The sequence below is a fragment of the Hypanus sabinus genome, chromosome X2, assembly GCF_030144855.1.
Source record: "Hypanus sabinus isolate sHypSab1 chromosome X2, sHypSab1.hap1, whole genome shotgun sequence".
Taxonomy (NCBI): Eukaryota; Metazoa; Chordata; class Chondrichthyes; order Myliobatiformes; family Dasyatidae; genus Hypanus; species Hypanus sabinus.
Genome location: NC_082739.1, coordinates 4,972,411 through 4,987,741, shown reverse-complemented (window position 1 = coordinate 4,987,741; position 15,331 = coordinate 4,972,411). Strand labels below are relative to the sequence as shown.

General features: G+C 41.9%; 1 protein-coding gene across 3 annotated transcripts in view; it reads right to left on the bottom strand.

The window, feature by feature from the left end:
- Positions 1-602: 602 nt before the first annotated feature.
- Positions 603-15,331, bottom strand: part of bace1 (beta-secretase 1) — a 178,395-nt gene continuing 163,666 nt past the window's right edge. For 2 of the 3 annotated variants that reach the window (XM_059956831.1, XM_059956830.1), the window contains one exon: positions 604-6,512. In XM_059956831.1, coding sequence (XP_059812814.1) covers positions 6,271-6,512 — 242 coding nt within the window. In that variant the 3' untranslated portion in view covers positions 604-6,270. Of the gene's footprint in view, positions 6,513-15,331 lie in introns of all 3 variants that reach the window. The other variant, XM_059956832.1, reaches the window with a different exon arrangement.

The following is a 15,331-nucleotide window of genomic DNA, read 5'->3' as shown; positions in this document are numbered from 1 at the left end:
TGGCTAATTTTAAAGTGATTGGAGAAAAATTAGGAAGGAATCTCAGAGGTAAGGTTTTTGCACAGAGTGGTGGGTGAATGGAACACCCTGCCAGGAGTGGAGGTAGAGGCGGGTACACTCGGACATAAAAGAAATTCTTAGATAGGCACATGGATGATAGGAAAATGGAGGGCCAGGTAGGGAGCAAGGGCTAGATTGATCTTGGGAGTAGCTTAAAAGGTCAGCAAAGAACATCATATGCCAAAGGGCCTGGAATGTTTTGTTCTATGTTCTATAGACGTCTTGTTGACATTCTACTTGAATGGTAACAAGTTCATATATTTCAAAGGGTATTTAGCAAAGTGCAATAACGTCCTTTTATCTCTTCATGCAAGCATTTAAAGATGTTTCCTAGAAAAAACAACATTGCAATGGTATTAATTTAAAAGTAGGAGGTTCAGAATTTAACAAGATATGGTTTATGGGGCAGTAATGAGTTCTTGAAAATGTTTAACCACAGATAGTTTTTTTTAATTAATCATGAGATATATATCAAAATGAACAAAACAGCTACCTGAACCACTTCAACTTTGTTGGTCATACAGTTAAATGGGTTTGGGGAATATACAGTGGAGGAAGATGAGATCTCTGTATAACCTATGCGGGGGAAAAACAGTGGACCATATTGGAAAAGGCTGTATTACCATGACACATACTAAAATCAATGTACAGGAGGAGGCCAACATGAACAGCACCTGCACCACGATACAATGACACCAACTCCGATGGATAGGCCATGTCATCCGGGTGCCTAACTCACATCTCCCCAAACAGATCCGTCACTCCCAGTTGAAGGAAGGTCAGGGAGCCCCTGGTGGGCTAAGGAAATGCTTCAAAGATGACATCAAAATCAGCTTGAAGACATTCAACTTTAATCTGAACACTGGGAAGACACTGCACTCAATAGATACACCTGGTTGAAATCTGTTCAAGATGGAGCTGTACCTCATGAGAACAACCTCCGCTGTGTCACAGAGAACAAGCGGCACCTGTGAGAAGAGAGACTGAAAAACGAAAAGACCCAACCACGAACCACAGCCGCCACTTACTCTTGCCCACACAGCACCAGAACACATGGATCCTGGATCAGCCTCTAGAGACACATGAGGACCCACCAATAGGCAATTCCTTAGCATACCCGATTCGAGTGATCACACTGCTAGTACTTACCATAAAATTGACAGCTTCAGATGAGTGTTAGTTGGTACCATTTGAGCTGAAATCAAGCTGAGAAAGATTTAATTAGTTTCTTTTTAATATGTACAGTAGATTCCCTGTAAATCAAAAGGAATCTGGAGGGAAAACTTGATGGAAATGAGAAAAGAAGAATCTGCATTTATAACCTGTTTGTAGGTTTAATTTATTTTAACATGTTTGCTGCAATTTCTTAATTAAGCATGCTAAAATTTAGACTGAAGTTTACAACCCCTCTGAGATGAAAATAACTGTCTCAGAGACTTTTATGTCTTGACAAATGTAAATTTTCACAACTCAGCATAATCATTCAGCAGGTGCAGGAACTGAGCTGCTCTTTTCGTTTAAGAATATGACCTCCTGGGAGAATCTTGGATCGGGATCACATTTAAAGGAAGTTTAGCAGGTGAACTGAAGCTTTGTTTAACCTGTGTTTCCCTTTAAAACTGATGATTATTGCTTAAGAAGCAGTGATGTAATTTAAAACTTTGGACCCATTTGTTAGGGAATTTCTGCAGTTGCTTGTTTAAACTAAAACTGTAGGTTTTGTCTTTGCAGAGAGGCCTGGTCATGACTCATAAATATTAGCTGCAGGTGACTTATTATTGTTATCCTAAAAGAAAAATGATGGCACTTTGAAGTAGAATATTGACTTTCTGGACTTGGGTACAAGAATTTGAATTTCTAGACCCTGTCCATTTTGGGTTTTTTTTAAATTATGAGCCACTTACTCTTGCCCACACAGCACCAGAATACATGGATCCCAGATCGGCTTCTAGAGCCACATGAGGACCCACCAATAGGGAATATGAATCATTATTTGACTGTCATATTTTTGTTTTGCATTCCTGATGAAAGCTATTGACTTGCTTTTGCTAAATTTCTTGCGGGATCAGTAACCTGCCTCCATTGAATCAACCATTCATTGAGTATATTCTATTCCACTCTCCTTCTGTCATTGTATTCTACTTTGCACTCATTGTTCTTGTCCCACATCACCCCCCCCCCCATCACACTGTCCACTGCCTCTAGTTTGCTGTCAGTTGGTGTGTGAGATTGTCTCTGTCATCTTGCTTTGTGGTTCTGTGCTTTTGCTTCCAACTGGAATCTCTCTCTATCAGACACTTTGTAAGGTTATTGTCCTGTCCTCCTATGCTGTTCACTCTTGCTGCTCTGCCTCCTCTCCAAATTCTCTTCACAACCTTCTTCCTTTCTTTCTATCCCTCTGATCACAAGCAAGCACAGGCAGCATACAAAATGATATTAAGATGCAGTTAATAGCACTTCCTTGAGCGAGTTTTGGGTTGCAACCACACAAAAAAAAATTCAGTATGTGAATGAGTTTGTTTAGCTTATTTTTTAGTAGATAGTTATAGAGAAGGTGCAGAGGAGGTTTGCCAGGATGCTGCATGGATTAGAGAGCAGAGAGGTGACTTGATAGAGAGGTACAAGAGTGGCATAGATCCAGTGGACAGCCAGAGACTTTCTCCCAAGCAGCAATATGAGGGGCCATAATTTTAAGGCGATTGGAGGAAAGTATGGGGGGGGGGGGTATGTCAGAGGTAGGATTTTTTTTTAAACAGAGTGGTGGATATGTGGTATGCGCTTCCAGAAGTGGTGGTGGAAGCAGGTACGTCGGGGATATTTAAGAAACACTTAGATAGGCACGTGGATGATAGAAAAACGGAGGGTTATGTGGGAGGGAAGGGTTAGATGGATCTTAGAGTAGTTTAAAAGGTCAACACAACATCGTGGGCTGAAGGCCTGTATTGTGCTGTAATGTTCTACATTCTCTGTTAGTAGACGATATTATACTCTACCGTGGGTATCATCGTAGCGCAGTGGTTAGCACGATGCTATTACAGCTTGCGATGTCAGAGCTCAGAGTTCAATTCCAGCATTACTTGTAAAGAGTTTGTACGTCCTTCCCATGTGGGTTTTCTGTGGGTGCTCCGGTTTCCTCCCACAGTCCAAAGACATGCCAGCTAGGTTAACTGGTCATTGTAAATTGTTCCATGATTAGGTTAAGGTTAAATCAGGGTTGTCAAAATTGCAGGACAGTGCAACTCAAAGGGCCAGAAGGGCCTACTTGGCACTGTATCTTTAAATAAATAAATAACTAAATTATAGGCAGACTGAGCAGCCACCCTGAGACCAAGAACACCCTCTTGCTTCTGAGATTTGCAGTAATGGGGCCTCCAACTATTCATGAGTGTGCAGTTCACTTAATGTGCTGTTGGTTCTGTTGAACATGTTTTGAAAGTAATTGCAAAAAAAAAATTCATGAATGCCAACACTGACAAATACTGAAGATGAGATGAGAATCATGAGGAGGCAAATTAACATAAGCAGATTGTGTTGCCATCATTGCTTTAATCCTCAATTTGCAATGTATTTTATGAAAGATATGGCTGGAACGATGTTGTCTACTTTAAGTCTGTCACCAGTTTGATATGTGGTTTAAAAAAATAAGCAAGTTAACAACTGAAGGTTACTTAAACAGTGTATGTGTTAATGTCAGCAAAAAAAAAGCAAAATGCTGCAGGAAATTAGCAGGTCAGACAGCATCCATGGAGGAAAATGGACAGTTGATATTTTAAATCAAGACTCTTAATCTGAACTAAACAGCGACTTGCCATTTCCCTCCACAGACGTTGCTCAACCTTGTGAGAACCTCTGACAATTTTTTTTGCTCCAGATTCCAACATCTGCAGTCTCTTGTGTCTCTTCGATGTTAATGTAAGTCATTGCCCGGTTAACAGAACATTTGTTTCAGAGTATGTAGCATCCAGGTTTGAATTCTGCTCTAGAGACTTGAGCACAATGACAGATTCACAAGTTCACATTAAATCAAGCCCCAGCCTGTATTCTGACATTTTTAACAGATTCCACAACAGAATTTTGAAATGTACTATGGTATTCCTCCAAACATCATTACCAAAATGAGATAAAGTAGCTGATTATTATGATATTGGGAACTTGCTGTGTGCAGATTTGTTCTGTCATGTTCACTAGTCTATTACTCAAAGAAGTGCTGTTTTTGTGTGAAGTTCTTCAGGAGATCCTGTGAGACAAATGGTGGATGTAATTCTTTCAAAGAAAGAAGACAGATTAGGTGTAAGATATGGTATCCATGGAAATAAGGCAGAGGTTGTTGGCAAACACTTCAATGTTTGCTTGCTGGTTTATATCTGAAATGCTCTGATTACTGGAGAAACTACAAGAAGTTACACCGGATAACAGTTGACCTCTCATGTTTGGAAAAGCCAAGCTAAAAATAGCGTGTAGCACAGCTGATGAAAAGTCCTGCTAATACATACTTGTGCATATGCCTTGACCCAAAACAGCAACCATTTCTTCCCCTTCATTGATGCTACCTGACCTGCTGAGTTCCTCCAGTATTTTGTGTGTGTTGTTCTGGATTTCAAGCATCTGTAGAATCTCGTGTGTTTACAAGTCCTGGTTCTGCTGTCTATGTTTAAGTTTCATAATTCATTTTGGAATAACTAAAAGCAGACCTTTGCTTACAATTAGTGGCACAACATCATAGTGGTTAGATTAACACTTTACAGTAGCAGCTGTAAAATGGGGTTCAGTTCCTGCCGCTGTAAGGAGTTTGTACGTTCACACTGTGACCGTGTGGGTTTCCTCTGGGTGAACCGATTTCCTCCCACATTCCAAAGACATGGGGTAGGGTTGGGAAATTGTGGGCATATGTAGGCACTGAAAGCACAGCGACACTTGTGGTGGAGTTGGAGCGGTCAATGCAACACTATTACTGTTCAGGGTGTCGAAAATTCGGTGTTCTCTATAACGAGTTTCTATGTTTTCCCGTGAACTGCATGGGTTTCCGGTGGGTGCTCCAGTTTCCTTCCACAATCCAAAGACATATTGGTTAGTACGTTAATTGTAAGTTGCCCTATGATTAGGCTAGGGCCAAATCAGTAGGCTCCTGGCAGTGTGGCTCGAAGGGCCTGTCTGCATTGTATTTCTAAATAAATAGATAAAAATTCTTCTTCCACCCCGCAACTTCACAGATGCTGCTCAACCTGCTTGGTCCATTCAGCAGATTGTATGTTGTAGCAAATTCCTGTATCTGCAGTCTCTTGTGTCTCTCTACCTTTCAAATTGGCTGTTCCAAAAATGACAGGTCAACTGTTGTCCAGGATTTTAATAGCAATGTGTGATGTATAAACTGGGAAGTTAACACTGTTGGGCTTAGCAGTGGTGAAATCCAGTGATCAGATTACCCATTGAAATTTATTATCTGGTTTTGGTCAAGAACCCCAAATGGTTATCTTTTCACTCAAGTGCTAAGGATGGGCCAGCGTCCACTGGAAAGTACTTTTGGATGCAAAGGCAAATGGGCTTGCATGATCATTGCCATTGTAAAATGGTCCATAGCTATCCTGTAAATGATGATGCTGAATATTAAATATGCAATTGTGTAATGTATACATCACATTTCCACAGTTTAAATGTTGATGCTATCCTTATAGTCATGTAAAAGTGTTGATAGTGTAAAACCATATTGCACTCTTTATAGGAAATAGTGGCCACACTAGGGTTACACATGCCATAAATCACAGAACAGTAATTAACAATCATCTCTATTGCTCATATGTTTTCCATTAGTCCCGTGGAATATACGATTAGTTGTGACCCAAGATGAGGAATTAAACATAAAAAATATTTTTATGGATTATTATTTACAGTTTCTCTTGGAGATGTCTTGGTGAACTTTAAATTTGATGTTGCATGTGTAGAAGGATTTGCGTACCTTTTGAGTTGCCCAACTCTCTCACCTGTGGGTATCTGGTCACAGGTCTTGGATGATCTGACTATTCGATGAGGAAAGGCGGGTACAAGTGGGAAGTTACCTTGTAAATGCTACAATTGTTGTTCAGTCTCAAAGCAGCTACATGGCTTTTGACTTCATTACTCTACACACCTGCCCTTCTGTTCAGCACTGTAAACCACCTTGTGTTTTAAAAAATGAAGAAAAGTGTTCTTCCATCCTGAAGAGTTCTTGCACTGTCACTTCAGCAGCGATATGTCATCTGCAAAGTCATCGTGCTCTCGGCGAAGGCAGCGGATACAGCGCCACTGAAACACCATCAGGCACAGGGGCAGCATGAAGAGAGCACAAATGGCTGCCATCACATACGCAATTGTCATCAGTGTTGATTCATCTGTCTGTGGAATGTTGTAGCCACAGTCCTCCATGTTTGTACTGAAGAAGGGACCCTCCACTGTGGCTGAACGGAATTCATCGTGCACTGCAAGCAAAGGTTAGGGAAAAGATTAGCCTTCATGCAGGATGTTTGTCCTGTAATCCTTTGGTTAGTCTACTGTACTGTATGCCTCTTTATATTGATGGTTTTCAGATTCCTGTATGGGCTCGACCCTCACTCTGTGTGTTGCAAATTCCGGGGTATGTGATCTTGTAATCTGCAGCTCCACAACCTTAAGGTAACAACACTCCTGTAAACTCTGACTCCCTGATTATACCGCAAGTTAATTACTATTTTCAGCTGTCCGCTCTCCCTCTTCCACCCACACACACACACTTACTTCTTACTCTCTCTCTGCCCCCACTCTCTTCCTCCTGCCCCTCCCTCCCTCTCCTACTCCACATGCCCTCTAACCCTTCCTCTCTCTCAAGGAAAACCATCACTATGGCATCTATCCCATCATGTTCAATGTGAATTTTGTACATTACAATGAGATTACCTAACTGTCTGTTTAATTGCTCCTTGTTGGACCATGCCTCTCTGTATAATCAATCTAGTGAACCTTACTCATGTTTCTTCAAGTATCTTTGGAGCAGTGAAGCAAATTTGTTACTGTGGCATTCTATTGAAGGAGAGATCTGCTGTCTAAAGGCCTCAGATCGGAAAGGTTAACCAGGTTTCTCGTTCCACACATGCTGCCTGATCTGCCGTGTGTTTCCTGCATGTTTGATTTTTTTCAGGTCTCCAGCTTGCTTTTATTTGCACCAGTCTCATGCTGGTTATGGTAGGTGCTATCTGAAAATGAATAAATGTAATTATATTGAATCGTATTTAATTCTTTTTGCGTCAGGCCTCTTCCCTCTTCGTTTCAAGACGTGATGAAGGTCCATATGCCAGTGTGCATTGGAAGAAGTTGATGTGAAGTCTGTGCTGGGATAAGCTAAATAGCAGATGTGTGTATTTGGTAAATGACTAATTTTTTTTAGGCAATACAGGTATTTTGATTATTTCAGTACTTTAAATTGTCAGATATACTGGAGGGAACTACACAGACAGTGATATACCTATCACTAAACATTAGCAGGATGAGAGGTTTTGCAAAATTAGACAAATAACCATTGCTGGCTGTTACGTTTTTAATATTTAGTGTAGGATTTGGATGTATTCAGTCTACAACTTGGGATCCAAATTCACAACTCCTTGAAAGTGGCTACACAGGTCGATAAGGTGGTTTATGGAATGCTTGCTTTTATTAGTCGAGGCATTGACTTCAAAAGTCAGGAGGTATGGTGCAACTTTATAAAACTCTGGTTAGGCCACCTCTGGAGTATTGCATGCAGTTCTGGTTGCCCCACTATAGGCAGAATGAGGCTTTGGAGAGGGTGCAGAAGAAATTCAGCAGAAAGCTGCCTGGTTTAGAGGGCATGTGCTATCATGAGAGGCTGGATCAACTTGGGTTGTCTTCTCTGGAGTGGCAGAGGCTGAAGGGGAGATTTGATAGATGCTAGTCAGATTATGAGAGGCACAGATAGACAAGGAGTATCTGTTTCCCAAGTTTGAAATGTGTAATACCTGAGGGCATGCATTAGAGGGTAGGTTCAAAAAGGATGTGAGGGGCGAGATGGAAGGTAATGGACATGGTGTTGGTAGGAGGGATTAGTGTTTGGGTGTTTTGTTAGCTGGTTTGGCACAACATTGTGGGCTGAATGGCCTGTTCTGTGCTGTTCTATGTTCTATCTCCTCAGCCCACAACATTGACTATTTATTCGTCTCTACAGATGCTACCTAACCTGCTGAGTTCCTCCAGCATTTTGTGTGTTGCTCTGGATTTCCAGCAACTACACAATCTCTTGAGTTTAATTCTTATTGCTTTCATTTTAGTACTGATTCTACATTAGATTTCTGAATGGACAATAAACCCATTTACACTATCTCACTATTTTTTTGCTCTCTATTTAATTGAATGTATATGTATGTAGTAGTAGTAGGCCTCCGTTAGTCTCGATAGACCATGGATTTGCACCTTGGTAAGTTTCCAGGGCTCAAGCCTGGGCAAGGTTTTTTTTTATGGAAGACCGGCAGTTGCCCAAGCTGCAAATCTCCCCACTCCATGCCACCGATGTTGTCCAAGGGAAGGGCATTAGGATCCATGCAGCTTGGCACCGGTGTCGTCGCAGAGCAATGTGTGGTTAAGTGCCTTGCTCAAGGACACACATGCAAGCCTCTGCCAAGGCTTGAATTAGCGACCTTCAGATCACTAGGCAAACGCCTTAACCACTTGTTATATACCCCTAGGGTTCATTTTTCCTGTGGACTATCACTTTAAAATGCTGAGAGAATGAGACTGACTTTTGGACACAGTTTGAGCAGCTCCAGAGAGACAGAGAGAGGTGGTGTTATTTGAGGGACAATCAATGTTATGGTTTCTCTGCAGCTTGTTTTGAATATACAAGGACACACAGACACACATGCTCAGAATCAAGATGGATTCGGTCAATGGAAGACACCAGTGAATTGGTCGCTGGTTTAAACTTTCAGTAGCCCAAAAGGGGTGAGTTGAGATCGATCCAGAGTATTGATAAATTACTCTCAAACTTCTGCAACTGGAAGTTTGCAGAGAAGAGAGGAGAGGAAGGTTTGAAACAGAAGAAACCTAGTGACAAAGAGATCACTATTTGGACTCTCTCTCCAAGTAGCCCATAACGGTGAGTTTGTTTCCATTTGGCTACAAAAGTGTGATTGTCACTTAGTTAATCCACAGGAGTGGGTTCTCTGGTGAGGGGAAATCCTTTGTGAATACCACATGTGTGTTAACCCTTTGTCTGGGTGTGGTAGTTCACTGAAGAAAGGCACCCCTGTGGCAAATCATTGTTGGAGTTATTTCGTATGTCGTGGAACTGGATAAGTGGCTGTCACATTACGTGTGATTGGGGTAACCTTGTGGAGTCTACCGGTGTGTTGACCCTTACCTGGGTGGTGGTTCCCTTGAAGTTGGTCCCCTTTGTGATAAACTACTGTTGGTGATAATCCATACATGGATTCTGTTTGAGTATCCTGTGGCCACCACTTTGAGATGTCTCATAGCTGAATTCAAGTGTGGTACCACTTGTGTTGTGAGGATATTCGTTGAAGATCACTGTCGGTGATATTTTGTCTGGGGAGTGGAATAACTTCGGAGATAAAAACTACTGCTATTGTTATTTTGTATTGTTGTCGTGCAATCTGTAGAATATGGACGTAATTGCCTTCTCACAACATTCGCCTTTGGAATACAAACATCTCACATTAATTAACCTGTGCATTTGAACTGTATTTTATTATATACCATTGTAAGACTGCATCACTTACCACCTAAGCTTGAAGAAGTTTTGGGGGTTTATATATTTACACCTATATATGCATAACACCATTAACTCTTGATTAACCTGGTTTAAGATACTATATGACGTAGTTAAGTAGTTACTAATAAAGTAGTGTTTTGTTAACAGCAAAACCAGACTCACGGTGTGTTCTAATGTTACTGATATTTTACAGGGTTGCGTGTACATAACAATATATTATTGTAATTTATAATGTATTACAAAGTAATATTTCCACAAACTAAATCTCATGACATATTTCAGTGATATGAAACTTGATTCAGATATTTTTCTAAATGGTAGAGAATACTGGTCCCTCATTGTAGGAAGGATGTGGAAGCTTTAGAGAGGGTGCAGAGGAGATTTACCAGGATGATGCCTAGATTAGAGAGCATGTCTTAGGAGGAAAGATGAGTGAACTAGTGCTTTTCTCTCTGAACCAAAGGAGGATGAGAGATGATTTGACAGAGGTGTATAAGAACAACAACCATTGCACTTTAGAGTTATATGTTTGTTGCAACAAGCTGTAAAATACAGGGCTGCCCTTAAACCTTTGTTCTTTACCACCCCTTACTGTGTCATCATCAATGGGGATGGGAGAGGTTCCAGAGGATTGGAAGGGTGCAGATGTTGTTCCCTTATTTAAGAAAGGGAGTTGAGATAGCCCAGAAAACTATAGCTGAAGGAAAAGATCCTGAAAGGCAGGATTTATGAACAGTTGGAGAGGCATAATATGATTAGGAATAGTCAGCATAGCTTTGTCAAAGGCAGGTCGTGCCTTATGAGCCTGATTGAATTTTTTTGAGGATGTGTCTAAATACATTGATGAAGGTCGAGCAGTAGATGTAGTGTATATGGATTTCAGCAAGGCATTTGATAAGGTACCCCAGACAAGGCTCATTGAGGAAGTAAGGAGGCATGGGATCCAAGGGGGCATGGCTTTGTGGATCCAGAACTGGCTTGCCCACAGAAGGCAAAGAGTGCTTGCAGATGGGTCATTCTGCACGGAGGTCGGTCACCAGTGGTGTGTCTCAGGGATCTGTTCTGGGACCCCTACTCTTTGTGATTCTTTATAAATGACCTGGATGAGGAAGTGGAGGGATGGGTTAGTAAGTCTGCTGATGACACAAAGGTTGGAGGTGTTGTGGATAGTGTGGAGGGCTGTCAGTGGTTACAGTGGGACATTGACAGGATGCAAAACTGGGCTGAGAAGTGGCAAATAGAGTTCAACCCAGATAAGTGTGAGGTGGTTCATTTTGGTAGGTCAAATATGATGGCAGAATAGAGTATTAATGGTAAGACTCTTGGCAGTGTGGAGGATCAGAGGGATCTTGGGGTCCAACTCCATAGGACACTCAAAGCTGCTGTGTAGGTTGACTCTGTGGTTAAGGCAGCATACGGTGCATTGGCCTTCATCAACCATGGGATTGAGTTCAAGAGCTGAGAGGTAATGTTACAGCTATATGGACCCTGGTCAGACCCCACTTGGAGTACTGTGCTCAGTTCTGGTTGCCTCACTAGAGGAAGGATGTGGAAACCATAGAAAGGGTGCAGAGGAAATTTACAAGGATATTGTCTGCAATGGGGAGCATGACTTATGAGAATAGGTTGAGTGAACTTGGCCTTTTCTCCTTGGAACGACGGAGAATGAGAGGTGACCTGATAGAGGTGTACAAGATGATGAGAGGCATTGATCGTGTGAATAGTCAGAGGCTTTTTCCCAGGGCTAAAATTACTAACACAAGAGGGCACAGTTTTAAGGTGCTTGGAAGTAGGTGCAGAGGAGATGTCAGGGGTAAGTTGTTTTTTTTTAAACACAGAGAGTGGTGAGTGCGTGGAATGAGCTGCCGGCAACGGTGGTGGAGGCGGAAACGATGGGGTCTTTTAAGAGCTTAGAAAAATAGAGGGCTACGGGTAACCTAAGGTAATTTCTAAGTACATATTTGGCACTGCATTGTGGGCCGAAGTGCCTGTATTGGGCTGTAGCTTTTCTATGTATCTAAATAAATCCTCAGTCTGGCAGGAATTCCTGCAATGCCTGAACCTTGAGTGATGCTGTAATTAATTTTTCTGTGTCACTGCTGCCTTTGGCACGTGACTGCAGTCATTTTTTGATGCTGCACAAAAATTGAGTAGAAACTCAATAAAGCCAAAACTAGCAGCAGTCAGAGTCTGCATACAGAAGAGGTCGACAGCGTTCACTGTGGTGTGCTGTGCTGTGCAAACCTTGCAATTGCAGAGAACAGAAGAGATTTAGCAGATGCTGGAGGAACTCAGCAGGTCAGGCAGCATCCATGGAAATGAGTAAACGGTCAATGTTTCAGACTGAGACCTTTCATCGGTACAGGGCAGCACGTCCTGTACCCATGAGTATTTCCAGGTATACTAATGAGGCATGCAATAAGGCACTATAATACCATGGGTGGGTAAAGAGCAATGCATAGCTAAAGACAGGTACTAATAATGGGCTTAGCAACCGTATGATAACATGCTACCTCAAGTACAGAGTCTTGCACAGCTCCCTCATCTCTTACCATGTACCTCTCCAGTTTACTTTCTCCTTGAAGCATGCAGCCAATTCCTGTTTGAATGATGTTATGGGTGGCAGAAAACAAACTAAATCAGGCTTTGCAATTCGTAACTGGGTCCAGGAGGTTCACAAGAATGATCCCAGGTATGAAAGGGCTAATACATGAGGAGCATTTAGAACATAAGAAATAGAAGCAGGAGTAGGCCTTCTGGCCCATCGAGCCTGCCCTGCCATTCAATAAGATCATGGCTGATCTGTCCATAAACTCAGCTCCATCTACCTGCCTTTTCCCCATAACCCTTAATTCCCTTACTGTGTAAAAATCTATCTGTTTCTTAAATATATTTAGTGAAGAAGCCTCAACTGTTTCCCTGGGCAGAGAATTCCACAGATTCACCACTCTCTGGGATAAACAGTTTCTCATTTCCGTCCTAAATATTCTTCCCTGAATCTTGAGGCTATGTCCCCTAGTTCTAGTCTTACCTACCAATGGAAACATCTTTCCTGCTTCTATCTTATCTATCTCTTTCAAAATTTTGTATGTTTCTATAAGATCCCCTCTCATTCTTCTGAATTCCAGCGAATATAGTCCCAGACAACTCAATCTCTCCTCGTAGGTTAATCCCTTTATCCCTGGAATCAACCTGGTGAACTTCCTCTGCACTGCCTCAAAAGCTGGTATATCCTTCCTCAAGTATGGAGACCAGATCTGCACACAGTACTCCAGATGAGGTCTCACCAGTACCCTGTATAGTTGCAGCATGACGTCCCTGCTCTTGAATCCAATCCCTCTAGCAATGAAGGCCAACATTCCATTTGCCTTCTTAATAACCTGTTGTATCTGCAAGCCAACCTTTTGCGATTCATGTACAAGCACTCCCAAGTCCCTCTGCACAACAGCATGCTGCAATCTTTCACCATTTAAATAATAATCTGCTCTTCTATCATTCCTTCCAAGTGCACGATCTTGCATTTACCAACGTTGCATTCCATCTGGCAGACCTTGGCCCACTCACTTAACCTATCTATATCCCTCTGCAGACTCTCCACATCCTCTGTACAATTTGCTTTTCCACTCAGTTTAGTGTCATCAGCAAATTTTGCTACGCTACACTCAATCCCCTCTTCCAAATCATCAATGTAAATGGTAAACAGCTGCGGGCCCAGCACCAACCTCTGCAGCACCCCACTCACCACAGACTGCCAACTGGAGAAACACCCATTTATACCAACTCTCTGGATTGGTTAACCAATCCACTATCCATGCCAATAAACTTCCTCCGACTCCATGCATCTTTATCTTATTTATAAGACTCTTGTGTGGCACCTTATCGAACGCCTTCTGGAAATCCAAGCATACACCATTCACCTGTTCCCCTCTATCCACTGCACTCATTATGTCCTCAAAGAACTCCAGGAAGTTTGTCAAACAGGACCTGCCCTTTCTGAATCCATGCTGTGTCTGTCTCATGGAACCACTCCTTTCTAAATGTTTCGCTATTTCTTCCTTAATGACAGCTTTAAGTATTTTCCCGACTACAGATGTTAAGCTAACTGGTCTATAGTTGTCTGTTTTTTGCCTACATCCTTTTTTATAAAGTGGCATGATATTTGCTGTTTTCCAGTCAGCCAGGACCTGCCCAAAGTCTAGAGAATTTTGGTAAATGATTACCAACGCGCCTACTATAACCTCCGTCAATTCCCTCAACTGTGCTAATTTACTTTCATACTCTATCTTCCCTTTCCTTAATTTCTTGTTTGATGGTTCTGGGCTTGTACTCGCTGGAATTTGAGAATGAGGGATCTCATTGAAACCAATAAAATATAGAAAGGTCTAGATAAAGTAGATGTTCCCTATAGTGGGGAGTCTAGGGCCAGAGGGCACAATCTCAGGTTAAAAGGATGTCCCTTTAGAACAGAAATGAGAAGGAGTTTCCTTAGTCAGAGTGTGGAATTCATTGCTAGACGGCTGTGGAGGCCAAGTCATTGAGTATATTTAAAGTGGAGGCTGAAAGGTGTCAAAGGTTATAGCGAGAAGGCAGGAGAATGTGGGTGAGAATGATAATGAATCAGCCATTTATGAAATGCCAGCACCAACTCTATGGACTGAATGGTCTAATTTTGCTCCAATGTTTTATGGTCAATATCCTAACTTATTGTTAGTTCAACAGGCCTGCAAGACATTTCAATATTTTCAGCTGCTCCATATGTACACTGGTTGAAATCTAGTGCAATAAATTGGATTTCTGATTGACAAGCTTGCAAGAGTTTGTAAAGCACAAAACTCAGGAAAGGCTAAATTTGCTAATACCTTTTTGTTATTAAAGTAAGTGCTGTCTAATGTCTGTATCATGCAAGACCAGATCCAATTAAACACAGAGTGAAGAAGCAGAGTTGGGCAGCAAAATAGTCCCCTACTGAGGAAGTCAAGGATAGAGTTGCAGAGGGAGGTACAGAAGCCCAGGTTTTGAAGTTCCAATTGCCTTGACAAACTTCACCAATTACAAACTACTTTGACTTCTCCTTAACTCTGCCATGGATAATCTCAAGCTTGGCTGTGAAAGGAGGAGGAGTGGGCATGAGGCTAGCAATCCATCCCAAAGCTACAGAAGTTACAAAGACCTCATCCCTGGGAGAGGAAAGATCTTTGATGCACTACATATGGGGACAACTTGAAATACTGGCCCAGGACAGAGGACTCTGGCGAGCTGCTGTTGATGGCCTATTACCCAGTAGGGGTGATGGGCTTAAATAAGTAAGTTTGAGGTTACCAATTTGTTTTAAGGTAGTTCCCAGTACTAGGAACCAAGATGAATTGATCCATTATGTTAGATTGAGAACAGGATTATGGGCAGGTGCAATGTTTTGCAACAGTGCGATCTGACATGATCTTTTGCTGAGGTGAGGAGGACTTTCTGAAGGAAGGCAGACACCCTCCCATGAATATGAGGAGCAAGTACCAGTGACCCAGTCTC